This window comes from Bidens hawaiensis, unplaced genomic scaffold (genome assembly GCF_021521415.1).
Source record: "Bidens hawaiensis isolate Kalapana, Puna unplaced genomic scaffold, B.hawaiensis_p1.1 tig00020765_1, whole genome shotgun sequence".
Classification (NCBI taxonomy): Eukaryota; Viridiplantae; Streptophyta; class Magnoliopsida; order Asterales; family Asteraceae; genus Bidens; species Bidens hawaiensis.
Genome location: NW_027493190.1, coordinates 207,521 through 223,162, shown reverse-complemented (window position 1 = coordinate 223,162; position 15,642 = coordinate 207,521). Strand labels below are relative to the sequence as shown.

The 15,642-nt window shown below is 34.5% G+C and overlaps 2 protein-coding genes across 2 annotated transcripts; one reads left to right on the top strand and one right to left on the bottom strand.

Annotated features, from left to right (window-relative positions):
* The first annotated feature begins 443 nt into the window (after window positions 1-443).
* Window positions 444-2,358, top strand: LOC143561644 (bidirectional sugar transporter SWEET6b-like). The gene is made up of 6 exons (XM_077049663.1): window positions 444-514; window positions 1,046-1,082; window positions 1,191-1,407; window positions 1,498-1,659; window positions 1,761-1,880; window positions 1,962-2,358. Exons 1-6 carry the CDS (start codon window positions 469-471, stop codon window positions 2,097-2,099), a joined length of 720 nt encoding a protein of 239 aa, XP_076905778.1. The 5' UTR covers window positions 444-468; the 3' UTR covers window positions 2,100-2,358.
* A 905-nt stretch (window positions 2,359-3,263) lies between these two features.
* Window positions 3,264-7,063, bottom strand: LOC143561643 (serine/threonine-protein kinase 52-like). The gene is made up of 6 exons (XM_077049662.1): window positions 6,613-7,063; window positions 4,750-4,871; window positions 4,382-4,578; window positions 4,114-4,288; window positions 3,871-4,005; window positions 3,264-3,656 (listed from the first exon to the last, which is right to left on the bottom strand). The coding sequence occupies exons 1-6, from the start codon at window positions 7,031-7,033 to the stop codon at window positions 3,453-3,455; spliced, it is 1,254 nt and encodes a 417-aa protein (XP_076905777.1). The 5' UTR covers window positions 7,034-7,063; the 3' UTR covers window positions 3,264-3,452.
* Between the last annotated feature and the right edge of the window lie 8,579 nt (window positions 7,064-15,642).

The window sequence follows — 15,642 nt, the reverse complement described above, 5'->3', positions numbered from 1 at the left end:
TTCTCTTAATCACTATCAATATTTCGTTTTGTTTTTTTACAATTAACCTTATATAAAAATATACATGCAGAATAAATATTTCAGTTATTATTATGATATACGAGAGAATAATAAATACAAAAAAGGATTATAGCTGATAAGTTTGAAAAATGGATATATATATATATATATATTAGTAGGAAAAGAAAAGAAACAATGGCATCATAGTCATGGTATGATACTACTATTTATAGCTAGGCAAATTATTATTAATTATTAATATTATTATAATTAAACTACAATTAGCTAGTCATAGGAGGATATGCATATGCTCTCTATCTGTATCTCGCATGTGTATGTGTATTGATATTGATATAGATATAAATACATCACCGATCACCATAATATTTATATATATATACATATGCTGCGGATTATCCATACATACATCGAGACTTTAATTCTTCCTCAATCGCTCCGTTTTCAAAGATGACGATGGATAACATGCAGATTCGTACTATCGTCGGCATCATTGGTACGTCATTCATTCTCACGATCCGTTACATATTAATCTTCATCTTCATCTTCATCATATCATTCAATATTCATCTCATCATCGTTTCTGATTATCAATTTATCAAACGCCACTCGTTAATCAACCGTACGTATGTCTATATATGTATATGAATTCAAGTGCACATGGAGCTAGGTTTATATTGATTTTGTTAGGTTAATCAGTACGTATACTGATTACGAGCTCGAGTGAATCATCATCTTACTTTTGTTAATCTCTTCTGTTAATTGTTAGGTATTTAAACTTCTGTTAGGTAGTTAGGTTAGGGTTAATTAATTGTAGCAGATGAATTAATTATTTGAAGCATTCAATTCTAGTTAATTAGCTGCATGTATATCCTGATTTCATTCTTAATTTAACTGATGTGTAATTAGGTCAACTTCTCAGTTAGTTAATTCATTGAATCTTAATTAATGATGTGATCAATTTATTAGATTAGTAATAATATCAATTATTATGTTAATGAAGTGCATTCCTAATTTCTCATTGCAGGCAATGTCATCTCGTTCTTCCTGTTCATCTCGCCAGCGTATACAACCTCCTTTTCCTTTATTCATTCATTCATTCGTTATATATGTATTATAGTAGACACGAACTTTATGACTAAGTTAATGATATTTTATAATAAAACCTGCAGGCCTACAATTTGGAGAATCTTTAGGAAGAAATCAGTAGAGGAGTTTTCAGCAGACCCTTACATATTTTGTGTTTTAAACTGCTTGTTATGGATATTCTATGGTTTACCCTTCAATCATCCCAACAGTACACTTGTGGTCACTATTAATGGCACTGGTCTAGTTTTGGAGCTCATATATCTCATTGTGTTCCTCACATATGGCAATAATAAAGTCAGAGTATGCACTTAATTGCCTCAAATATCTTAACTGTCATATGTTTTCCGCCCTGTTCGCATTAGATATATCTAATTTTCCTTCAATCTGCAGAAATATATCACCTGTGCTTTAGTTGCAGAAGTTATTGTTGTTGGAGCTATTGCGGGTGCTGATTTGGGAGCTTTCCACACTCATAAGGCGCGGTCCACTTTTGTGGGCGCGTTTTGTGTGGTGTGTGGTATCTTCATGTACGGGTCCCCTTTAACTATCATGGTTAGTATCAAACTTACCTGCTTCATGTATTTATTCCATATATTTATTTACATTATTACGTACTAATTGATTTCATGTTTCTTTATCATGATAATTGATAGTGGAAAGTGATCAAAACAAAGAGTGTCGAGTACATGCCACTCCCGCTTTCAGTGGCTGCTTTCTTGAATGGATGCTGCTGGACAGCATATGCTCTACTCAAATTTGATTTAGCTATTCTGGTAATTGAAGCATAATCTTCAATGATGTTAATATGCAATTATCACTTTATGTTAACTGATTGTTTTGCTTTATTATTGTAGATTGCAAATGGTACTGGTGCGGTTCTTGGGTTTGTACAGCTTGTTTTGTATGCATGTTTTTGGAGTACAACTCCAAAGAAGAGCAGAACTCCACCTGTTAATGGTGGTGATGGTGTGGTGCAGCTCCAGAATGTATAGAAGTTTATATTTTCTGGTACAAATATGGAGTTAGATTTTCATAGTTTGGGTTTACATAGGTTTGAAATTCTGTCTAGTTTGTGGTTTTGGATTCATGTTTTGGTTACTGACATTTGAATTGGTTTTAGAGTTTTTTAGTTTCATGAGTATCAACTTTTGAGAGGATTTGGTGGTATATAAATTTTGTGGAAAATTTTCTTTATGGTGGTGTTTAATGGCGTGGTTAACATATGATAATGATTGGATTTTTGTGTTTTACTTTGTTAACAAGCGGATAAAGAGTAGAGAATCTGTTAACTAAAACCGAAATTCAAAGTGATTAAGTAAACAGGTTGGATCGAGTTAATACTTTACCATGTAACACACATATTATTAATATGACATATCAAACACTAAACTTTTCTTTTGGAGAAAAAGCAAAATTGGTTAACAGATTAGGCAGCAAACAGCCTAATTAATTAGTTTACAAATCAGGAAGGTAATACTTAATAGAGTATGTTATGTTGGGATATATATTCAAAAGTATAGTCAAATGACTTTGATTTAAGTAATAAATATATTCAGAGGTTTAGAAGTTTGTTTATTTACATGAACAATAAGGAAGATTTGGACGCTCAAAAAGGTCCAACGTACGTTTTCAAAAGCGCGTCATTAGCGCAATGTGATGTTTTGCAAGGAGTCCTATATAGAAATCTTAGTTATCAGTTTTACATGAAAGAGTTTATTAACAATATTAACATTTTAATGACACAGTTCATCAATTACCCATAGCTTGCAATATAAACCAAAGATAAGCTTAACTGCTTTATTGATAGAAGTAGTCGACATAAATTAAAAACCATAGCAATCTATTTTTCATACGCTACAACATGGAAAGGGTCGGAGAGTTTCAAGTTGGCGAATTTGGGAATAGTCAACAATCAAGTTATAAAGTCAGCGTATATGCAATTTAGGTGGGCTCTTATTGGGCTTGAACTTTTTGTAAACAGGCTCTCATTTTTCTACTGGGTTTTTTGTTAAATTTTAGAATGATATAAAGTTTCTCATAAATAAATATTTCAAAATTTTGATCTTGCAATGCAACTGCAAAATTATACCCACAAATAAAAACATAATTTACACCTGTTAACATTGATTCTTGTAACCATAATCATAAAGTATTACATATATTATTATTATTTATTTTATTTTTTTTTTTGAAAAATGCCATAAAGTTTAAGAGATTTAATATAAGATCCAATACACAGATTATACAACTATATAAACATTTAAGAAAAAAGTATGTATATCTGCAGATAAGTATACCATCAAACACCAAAGGATCATGCAACATATGTCCATTTTCGCTCAATCTTAAGGGCCTCTAGTCCGGTTGAAGCAGAAACATCCTTGTTGATCTCCGGGTATCATTCCTCCACCCTTTGAAGTATCAATGGCCTCCAACATCGCCACCACCTCGTCCATCTCAGGCCTCTTGTCCGGATTTGCATCCCAGCATCTCTTCATAACACTTGCAAGTGAGTTAGGACAGCAACGCGGTATCTCCGGCCTCAAATTCTGTAATTTCACAATTAATTTTCAATTAAAAAAACCTCAAAATGATACCATAAGTATACAAAAAATAACCCAATTTTAGCTTGCACTGTTTTTCTGCCTTTAACCCGTCATCTACTTTGCGTAAACTGCAGTTTACCTGATTTTCATTGTTTAACAAGGATTGGTGGGTCCCAGGAGTTCACTCACCCAAAGATAAAGAGTCTATTTTGCATACCTGACGGACCACCGCTGATGTGACTTCAGAAAAGCTAAGATCGGGATAAGGCATGTCGCAACAATATATTTCCCACAAACAAATCCCAAAGCTATAAACATCACATTTCCTGTTATACGCGCTGCCATTAAGAACCTGCCTCCATGTTGATTGAAGAATAAACATATGGTTACAATGTATGATCTATAAGAGTTACGTTGAATCCCAAATGACATCGAATTATATATAATTAACTAAACATACTTCTGGTGCCATGTAACCAAGGGTTCCGGTCTCTCCTGTCATGTCATTCGGGTTTGATGCCTCTACACGAGCAACCCCGAAATCTGCAATCTTTAACGTCCGGTTCTTGTCCAAAAGCATATTTTCCGTCTTCACATCTCTGTGGACAATCTTCTTTGTATGAAGATAATTCAACCTGCAAAGGTGTTTTAAAAATATGACACTTATAATATTTCAAAGTTAAATATAAATATAATGTGATGATTTAAATTAAGGGATGAAGATGCACCCTCTAGCAAGATCAAGTGCTAGTTGCATGACAACTTTAAAAACCAACTTCTTTCTTCGATTTTTTATGAGAAAAGATTTCAAAGCACCACCGGGAAGGTATTCAACTACGACGCAACAAGAGTTACGTGGCACGCCAAAATGACCATTATCTCCTTGTATGTTTAGTTCTGGTATGCCCATTGTAGCCCCTATGAACTACCAAAACAAAAGGTGACATAGTAAACATCTGTTAGAAAACAAACCGTTTCTAGCCAAACCAAACAACCTAAATTAATAGTTTCACTATGTTATTATGTTTTTAATGTAACTCATCCAAAGTTTCTTTAGTTCACACATTATTTTGAGATGAAAATGCATGACGATTACCTTGGTTACATTAGGATGATCAAGTTTGTACCAAACGACGACTTCTTGTGTAAAGGCGGCTCTAAGTGAAGCGATTTCAGCATCTGTTCTGTGCCCTTCTTCACCCCAATCAAGAAGTTTAACTGAAGATAATTAAAAATTAACCTTAATTAACCGGTGAACATTCGTTTTCTACTACTAAATAAAATAACTCTATTTTTTAAAATATGATTTTTTTTCATTAACTTTGGACGGATCTATTTAGTGAAGTATATAGATGCTTGAAGTTGTGTGCTTGTAATGAAAAAGTATATAACTCAGATACAGATGCTCAAGCCGGATACTTTTATTTTTTTTTAGTTTATAGAGGATGATTGAGATCTTCAATTACATAGCCACATAATAGGATTGAAAATTATTGATTTGGGTTGACTGCATGTTTATTTCTTTTTTGGAATGAGCACTTTAAGGATACTAGAAACTATATATGTGAATATATCCTTAATTTGAAATTGGAGTATTTGTCTGGATCATATAAATGGGTTATAAAATTAAAAATAGTAAATAATATTATATGATTAAAGAATACTATTTACAAAATACTTACATAAAATTCTTTGTTAATAATATTCAATATATAATCATAATCATATTAATAGTGTTGATTAAAGTCACAGTTTATAATTATATAAATATAAAATAATAATACTTATACTAGTAACATTTATTATTCTAGTATATAGTATTAAATACCAAACTGTAAAATAGTTAAGAAATTGAATAGAGTAAATTACGTACACAGATCGATACGATACTATAAAAGTTTAGATTTCTTAACTTATTTTAATTACAGTTCGAATCTCTACTTTAAAACCATATGTGTTACGTTCAAACAAACGATAGTAACTAGACTTGAAACTAACTAAAGTTAGAAACTATATCCATAATCGTGACCATCCGCGTAATTAAGACTTTTTATTATAAATTAAAAAAAGTAAGTTATATGAATTTAGAAAAGCAACGTTCGTTTTTGGGATGAAAAGACATGCATCTTTTATCCTCCTTCACATATAATTCACATGTCAAGCTCAAAACACACATCAAATACCCACTCAATTTGGGTAGGATTAAAAAGGTTACCTGCTTTAAACAATAACTAAAGGGTCCAACTATGGATCACTTCCATCTCGTGACTTGCTACTAAAAGCATTCACATTCACAACTTTAACCACTTACCCATATTCATTAACGCTGAATCCTTTTTAAGTAATACAAATAAATACCTTGGAAAGCTATTTAAATATTAATACTTTTTTATGGGTTATACACCACTACAGATCAAATCCAAATTTAAGGTGCAAATGAGTCAAGTAATTGTTTTTAAATAACTCGAAATCAAATCTAAATTGAAGTCACCTTAATAAACAATCATAAGTGTGAGTTTTATATACGAATCTCGGTTAGACTCGCAAGCATAAGATGTCTACTACTTGTACAATTGTATTTTAAAATATAATATATAATTACATAGTGATTATAGTATATTATGTATGTGTAGCTATCATTTAAACATAGAAAAGATATTTATATATACACAGCAATTATGCAAATAGTTTACATGAAATACATAATGAATTATTCATAGGAAGAATATGGCGAGAGTAGTGAAGCTCGAGTTTGTGTCACGAGCCAAGCTAGAGATGAGCTTAGCTAAAACTCGACTCGTTAAGTTATAAGTAATATCTTAGGCGTGAGCATGAGACCATTCAAACTCCCCATGAGGGAAGTACAAGTTGGGAACGAAAATCTAGACGTGTTACTATGTAGAATTAATGAGCACGAATTTAGCAATAAGTGTAATTAAGGATGAGAACGAATACACACCTGCAACATCAAGCCCATCATAAAAGCCACGATGAACAGTTCCAAAGGAGCCACGAGCTATAACAGATTTTATTACAAGCTTTGAAGGATCAATCTCCCAATCTTGTCTCTGCCGATTAACATTAGTATCAATCCTTAACCTAGAAATAGGATTAGCCCCATCTCCAGTGTGATTATGATGATGATCATGTGGTTTTGGGAGATTATTATTGAAATTGATGCTGAGATTGAGGCCGGTGCCCTTATCGAAGCTTCTTCCTCTTCTGGTAGTCGAGGCAGAAGAGCTGAGATGCCTTTGCAGCTGTTCGTCTAAGCTCTTTAGATCAATCTGATCCGCTCTCAGAAAGCCGTTTTTGATGTGGTCGTTGTTTCCCTCCATTTTTGTTTGTGAAGAATACTGATTGTTATGCGAGTGATCCATAAATAGGTCTGGGATAGGGTAACAACTGCTTTCTTCTTTTAAGTTTTGCTCACACAAGGGTGTTTCTCCTAAAATATACGATACATGGAAAGATATATGCATGCAAGTTCATGGGATGATGACACTTGTCAAAGTGTAGATTACCCCAACTTGGGGTAAAAATGTGATTGATTGGTTCTTTTATAAAAGTTAGATAAATTTGCAAACATCAAAGTGCATGTAACGATTAACGGTATGGTTGTAGTCTTATGGTGTAGATTTAAAAATATGTTTAAAGGGTGTGAGAGCTAGTCATTCTAACATAATAAAGAAAAATAAAACATAAATCCACAAACTTTGAATATAAAAGAGCTCTAGTTAGTTTAACATACAGGGTTGACTTATTTTAAACACTATACATGAAATTCGAGCTCGTCACCTTGGTAATTTTTCAAGTTCGAACTTAGTTCATGCTCGTTTATATTATATTTACTTATTATGTAATTATAATTATCTAATTAATATAAAAGAGAACTTGGTGTCACAAAGTGACCTTTTTATATATGTAGTAATCTATTTGATAGTTGGCACATGTATTGGTGATGGGATGACTTTGTTGGTAAGGTAAGTGTTTCTACCATATGCAATCAGGGTTTGAGTCCCTTATGGTGTAAAATGATGGTTTTTTATTGTGTTATTTTATGTTTTTGTGTATGGTAGAATGGTTTGTCATGCAGCGAATGACGGTTTTTTTTTTTTAAATTGTGTTATTTTTTGATTTTGTGTATGGTACGTAGAATGGTTTGTCTTTCAACATTAACTTTAGTGTGGATCGGATAGTTGTGTTGTTAAGTGAAACTGGCCGAATTTGCATACAATCACCACATTTTGTTTTAGTATCGGTGCAATAACGAAAACTGACGGGATACCAATTTTGTTTTTATTTTTGTTTTGTTTTTTTAGTTCCGGTATCGTAATGAACGTGATGAAGACCGACCAAATTTGTGTAGACTCATTGCCTCAACGCCGTGATCGACAAAACTTGGGTTTTACCAAAGCCAAAGCTTTACTGACCGACTTGACCCTATTGGTCCACCTTAGTTTTTTAATTTTGTTTTTTGTTTTAGTTCCGATGCCATAACGCACATAACCAAAACTGACTGAATCCGTGTCGACATACCGCCACAAAGCCAAGATCTAGAATAATTGTTTGGGTTTTACCAACGTTTGAGTTTTACCAACCTGCCCGGCGCATCGCGCCAAGTAAAACACTAGTTTTATTATATTTAAAACTATTATTTTCATAAAATAATAAGCTTATTAAGACGCTTGTTTAAGTTCGGCTCAATTTAAGCTTCTAGCAACCGATCTCGATATTTTTTGAGAGACTCGACTCATCTCCTCTAGTTACATAGATCATCTTATAGATTAATTTTTAGGATAGAATAACATAATGTCTTCCTGTGTAGATATATGGATGATATGGATTGGGTATTCTTTCCAATTAAGGGAACATAAGTCCTTAACTAATGTCAACAAAAAAATATATATCATGAGTATCAAGTTTTGACTAATTAATTGGAAACATGAACAAGACACAGTAGCCAAAGGCACTTTGTCATAAGATCATCCTTTATGGTGAGGGGTTTCGAAGTCCTTCTCTAGTGTTACATCAGCGTCACGTGGGCACTAAGAGCTTCAAAACCCCATCACAAAACTTCTATGGTGAGGGTGCTTCGAAGCCCCTTTATTTTTTATTTTTTTTATAAAACCAACAAATTTATTAAACTTAAAATACAATAATAATAAAAATCAAACTAAATTAAACTAAAAAAACATAAAAATAAAAAACTTGCAAATAAAAAAACAAAAAAAAAATAGAATTAATTTTCGTCGCCCTCGTTTGCGTATTTTGCCATTATCTTGCTTTTTTTTTCTCCAAAACGCATGTGTGGCCTCATCTAGAAGCGAGAGATATTTTGCGAGGAGCTTGAAATCTTTCGCTCATTGCTGCTTCGAGTTAGTGAGAGAACGTCATAGAGACCAAGATCTAGCCGCTAATACGATACATCAACACGAAATCGTTACTTTAAATATAATACTTTATTGATAAATATGGAGTAAATACATTATAGTGGAGATAGGTTATGGAGAGAATAACTTAAACTATGTACAAGTTCTCTACCTAAACTATGACATAATCTACCTATTTATAGGCCAAAGCCCAATTCACAATAAATATAGATTAAATACAAAGACGAGACAACCTATAACTTATTCGATCGCTACGGACACCAAAACCGTGCACTAACAGACTCCCCCTTTTCCGTAGCTATCGAATACTTTATCCTTGAATACTTTAACTGCAAATCACCAGTCACAAACCGTGCACTAACAGACATCCCCTTGATTGATGTTTTTCGGGCTTGTGCAGACAAACAATCTTTAAATCTTTTTCAGCAAACCAACAACTTGTAGCTTCTCATATCAGATCACCCCCTAAATGTGAGCAACTCTTGGAGATCATCCCGATCATCCACTGGCGTATGATATGGTTCAATCTTTTAACAATCAGCAGCAAGTCATCAGCTATCTGTCAGCATCGGTAAAGAAAACATATCTTTACGTTTAACTTCGTCACACATCTTCATGAACAACTCGATCATTCAACATCTTTCATTTCGGTTTTCCCTCTCTTGATAACGTTTATCCCAAATAACTCTTTGAAGCTCTTCCACATCTCGTTCGCGAAGATGCACTAATGTTTGGGCATATGATTCAGAGTTCCAACCTCCATTAATAAACCCCAAATGATCAAATTCTTCAATATAATGACAAGACTTGTATATTCTTCAATAAGATCAACTCGTTCGAGAATTGTCCCCCTTAACAGAAGTAATCCGCCATTTACTCGTAGCCAACATAGTCAGGATCAAGTCCCTCATAAAGAAGTAAACGAACAGACACTCGTATCCCACATAGTCAGGTTTCAATCTTGAACAGATTAATCACCAATCGAAAAACAACTGCAGTCTTGAACTCAGTTAAACGTAGCCTTGCAAGCATGAATTACCACCCGAAATGCAGTAATTTTTCAAGAAACCTTGCAAATGTAGGAAGATACAAGCCTAATAATCTCAAATGAAAGTATTATCTCTCCCTTTTCTTGACAAATTCGGCAAGGTCTTATATAATATTCAAGATTCACAAACAAACACACTCCTCCTTAAATTACACGAGATCTCCCCCTCGGCCAATCGAAAACGCATAAATAGTCGGCCGGAAAATATATTACCAAAACTTACACGAAGAGTCTCCAATACCTTAGGAACATCCCAGAAAAATTTCAATTAAGAAAATTTTTCCCGATTTTCCCGCCAAAAATTCATCGAAATTTTTCGAAAATTAAATATTAACGCCAAAATTTTCAATAATAAAATCTCACTTACGATGAGCATTCAGGAAAAAATTCGCGCAAGAAAATTTTTCCCACCATTCATTACATTAGTTCGTGCTCTCCATTCTTCAACCAAGCAGTTCGTCAACCAGCCAGTTCGTTATAACTTACCAACTCTAATTCGTTATAACAGTTACACGAATGAACTCCTATTCGTTAAGAATTCCAATTCGTCACACACATAACGAGTTACCTTAATTCGTTACCAATACCTTAGCGAATTAACTTAACGAAGTAACTTAACGAATTGCCTTAATTCGTTACCTTTAACTTAACGAATTACCATGACGAATTAACTTAACGAATTGCCTTAATTCGTTACATTTTCCTTAACGAATATCCTTAACGAATTAACTTAATTCGTTACCATTTCCATAACGAATTGCTACAGTAGATTCGTTAAGATTTCTTACCAAAATAGCTACAGTAACTAACGAATCAGGTGGTTGGATCTGAACAGTTTCGCCGAAAAAACGAATTTCGCCGGAAAATTCAGTTACAGTGGCCGGAATAAGCAGATCTGGCCGGAATATGCATTTTTCAAGCTGCATCCATGGTGAAATCATCAAAACACCATCATAAATCATGAAATTCTACCCGAACACCCGGATTTTCATCACGATTCTGAATCCATAATCCAAATACCTTAACGATTACTTATTCATTACCAAATAATCAACCCGAAACCATGCTCTTTCATGGCAAAACCTTCAATACACCATAATTAACCACCAAAATCCACAGAAGCATGCGGATTTCATTAATAAACACAAATCCATCCAATTAACTTAACAATCACTAAATCATCATAAACCGAATCAAACGTTAACATGCTCTTCCATGGTGAATCACTCAATACACCATAAATTAACACCAAATTACACAGGAAGCATCATCTTCCATCCGTAAACACGAATTCACAAAAACACTAATTGACTCCAGATCTGACAAAACCCGAAGAACACAAAAACTCAGATTTACCTTATTGATGCATCGAGAGCAGCTCCTGCTCTGATACCAATTGAGAAAACGTTTAGATTCGAGAGGATCTGGTCATTTGATATGATGTTGTTTAGGTATTGGATATGTTATGGTGTGAATGGTGATAGAGAGAATATGGAAGGAATACTTTAAGAATAAACTAACATCATTTCTTTATTCCATTAGTACTAAGGTATATATAGAGGATATATTCATTCATTAGACATCCCTAATGAAATAAATATTTACATTAACGATCCCTCTATATTATCCTACTATAACCTATACATTAAGAATACATTATATACGATATAACAAAGATCAAGACGCTAAACGATGTACTAACAAACCCCCCTCGTCTCGAGCTTGGTTATCTTCCATCTTGAATACGTTATCACAAAGAACGAGATGTCGTGTAGTAACAAACTCCCCTCATCTCGAGCTTTGTATCTTCTTTTCTTTAGATACTTTAATATTCATTCGTCAAAAATTTCAAACGGGTGAAAATTTTCTTCATACGTTAGCCGATCATACTTTATATTCATTCGTTCACACCTTTCTAACGAATGAATTTCTCATACTTTAAACGATAACCCCACCCACCACATACGTTGGATGATCAATAACTGCTTTAACGAATGTGATATTCCATGGAATTAAAATATTGAATGAAATATCCCATATACTATCCAACGAACGTAGCATATAGTGAATGTGAAAGACAAACAAATATGCCTTCATCTAACGAATTAGACTAATAAATAATAAAGTTGTAGCCATCTTTGTTGACCCTTAATAACGAATGTGAACCATGATGTATGCGATGTGATTTCCATGTGCTAGTAAAGAATGAGAATGATATATATATATATAAACATGCAGCCATAATTGTTGACTTTCATTATCATGTTGTGCGAATGAACAAACAAATATCTTGTGCAGTGCATGACTAACGAATGAAGCATATATCCCACATGCACCTCTAACGAATGTGAGGAGTAAGATTGTAACGAACTAGGTTGTTAAGTTGTTATAACCAATTTACCAACTCCCTGACAACTCCATAACAAACCCATAGCAACCACACACCATAACGATTCATAAGCTAACGAATTTCCTTTTGTTACATAACGAATGTGCCCAACCATACGAATTAGCATTCAAACTTTCCTTGAAGAACTTCAAGTATTTCAGCAACGATAATTATACTACGGCCGGAACTCATAACGTCATATACATCATCATTGCCGGAACCGTAACCACATGCATATAATTAACACCGGAACCGCATATTCATCGCCGGAACCGTGATTTCATGCACATAAGTAATACTGTAACCAATCATCATCATCATGAATCGCCAGAATCAATACAATGGCCGGAATCATCATGTAAATCATTGTCGGAAAATCGGAGATCAAGTTTCATCCCGATTTCATTCCGAAATCATTCGTTGAATAACATTTAACTCTTTCACACATTAAACATCAACCGATTATCATCCGAAATTACCGAAAATCAAACCGAAAGATCAAATACGTTAACCATTTGCACAAAATCATCACCCGATCCACTCCAAACACTATTCAACACCGAATCCAAATCCGGTTTCATCAACGAAATCGAAATCGTTGCTAATAGACTAAGATCCAATTCACTCAAATCAAATCCATATAACGCCCAATCAATACATTAATCAATTGCTTCGAACCGCATCAATCCGAATCAAACCATAATTACTTAATTATGTGATCGATTCTCAGAATCAAACCGAAAACATGAATCATATACGTTAAACAATCCGGATCTAATCCAAATCATGAAACTAAAACCGGATCTAATTCAATTTTTCATCCAAAAACCAGATCCAATACATTAATCCACCGGATTCAATTCATTTCATAAAACACAAACTGTAATCTAGCCGAATTCAATCCGATTCATCAACCAAAAAACCGGATCTAAATCCATAGCTTACCAAAATCGATTTCAACAATCTAAACTAAACCGATTTCGTACCTTAACCAAAAACAAATCCGAATTCATAACACAAATCCGAATTCATACATTATCAAACCGAAACCGATTTCATCAAAATTAATCAAAAACCGATTTCAACTCATACGTTAAACTTCGACAAATCAAACAATCAATACGTTAATGACGTACCTAAACCGAGATCAATCAGACGCTAGCTTTGATACATATTGTGAAAACGTTATAGAGACCAAGATCTAGCCGCTAATACGATACATCAACACGAAATCGTTACTTTAAATATAATACTTTATTGATAAATATGGAGTAAATACATTATAGTGGAGATAAGTTATGGAGAGAATAACTTAAACTATGTACAAGTTCTCTACCTAAATTATGACATAATCTACCTATTTATAGGCCAAAGCCCAGTTCACAATAAATATAGATTAAATACAAAGACGAGACAACCTATAACTTATTCGATCGCTACGGACACCAAAATCGTGAACTAACAGACTCCCCCTTTTCCGTAGCTATCGAATACTTTATCCTTGAATACTTTAACTGCAAATCACCAGTCACAAACCGTGCACTAACAGTTAGCCTTCTTTCTTCCTTCATGCATGGCTTTGTATTCCGCATGCATCACTTTTCTTTCTTCATGCATTTTCTTGAGTTTATTTTTTGAGTGTTTTTTCTCATCGCGAAACTCTTTAAATGCAAGCTTCAAGTTGTCAAACCGCGCGCTCACATTGGAACTCATCGAGGATGTCGTTCTAGACGAAGACCCCCCACCTCTACCCACCGCCTTGGCCTTTTCTCTTCCTACCGGACGTGGCAACTCATCCGGTTCATCAAAAAGAAAATCAGGATCAATCTCGTTTAAGTTAAATTGAGAACGAGCATCCGACCCAGCTTGAGACGGCGATTGGTTGACCGAAGTAGACGTTGTTTTTGATCGTTTGGACGGTCACAGTGAAGATGTTGGGACCGGATGCCACTTTGGCGAGCTTGTGCATTTCCTTCAAATTTCCAACATACCGAAATTGTAACCATGAAGGCCCTTATATTGTTTCAAGCAAGTCTCAATGAGGTCAACATCGTTAGTGCCGCTTCCTTTATTGTTTGTAACGCAATTGTGAACTTTGGAGAAGTTGTTCATCTTTAAAACCATTGCCTTCCATTTGTTGGAGACAGAATCATCCCCGCGGTAGCGACCTCGACCCATTATCTCAAAGAACTTACTACGTATTTCTTCACAAAATACCGCACTGTGTTTACCGTCACCTACGATACATTTAAAAGCTTAGTATTACTAAACAAAAAAAATAATAAAACATAAAATATATATAAATAATTTGATGATTTACCTTCAATTGAGTTTTCGGATGAGTCGATCCATGCTTGCGCCAACGCCACTTCCTCATCGTCTTCCCACTTTTTTCTTTCAGTCCTTTTGGTAGTTGTTTGACCGACATCAACCTTCTTTTTATGACTTCGTTTGCGACAAACTTGTGGTTCGTCTACTTGGGTTTTGGGAACTTGAGTTTCGGGTATTTGGGTTTGGGTTGGCGGTGGCATAAACGGCATTCGCATTCGATACAACATATCGTTGGGGAACGATTGCATGGTTGGAGGCAATACGGGTAGATGTTGGTTGGCATATAAAGGGTTGGTAGGGTCATTGTTGTTTGCGAGCATACTAGCCCACCACCTTTGAGACGGATCCCACGGGTTTGTGGTAGGGTTTAAGCTCGAGCTTGTGAAATTTGAGAAATGATCCATGGTAGAAAGTTGAGAGAGTTTTGAGAGTTTGTTTGAGTGAAATTTGATATTTGGTTGAGTAAAAATTGAAAAAATAGTTTGTATTATATAGAAAATAAATAAATAATTTTTTTAGTTACCGTTAGGTGACCGTTGAGGAGAGGGGGGGCCCACATTCACCCAAGAGTGCCCATTGGGGTCCGCGCCCCACCACCAAGGGTGCCCTTTGGTGGTGTTTCACACCCAAGGGCACCCACCACATCACTTGACCACGTCCCATAGTAGGTGGTCTAACAGCTTCATAAATTTGTTACTTGAAGTCTGTGTTACAGTGGTGTAGCGAATCCTGTCATGTAAATAAAACTAAGATAAAATTTTGGTGATGTATCATCAAGAGGATGGTTTCAAACAGATATACGATATGCATTGTAAATTTATGGTGTGG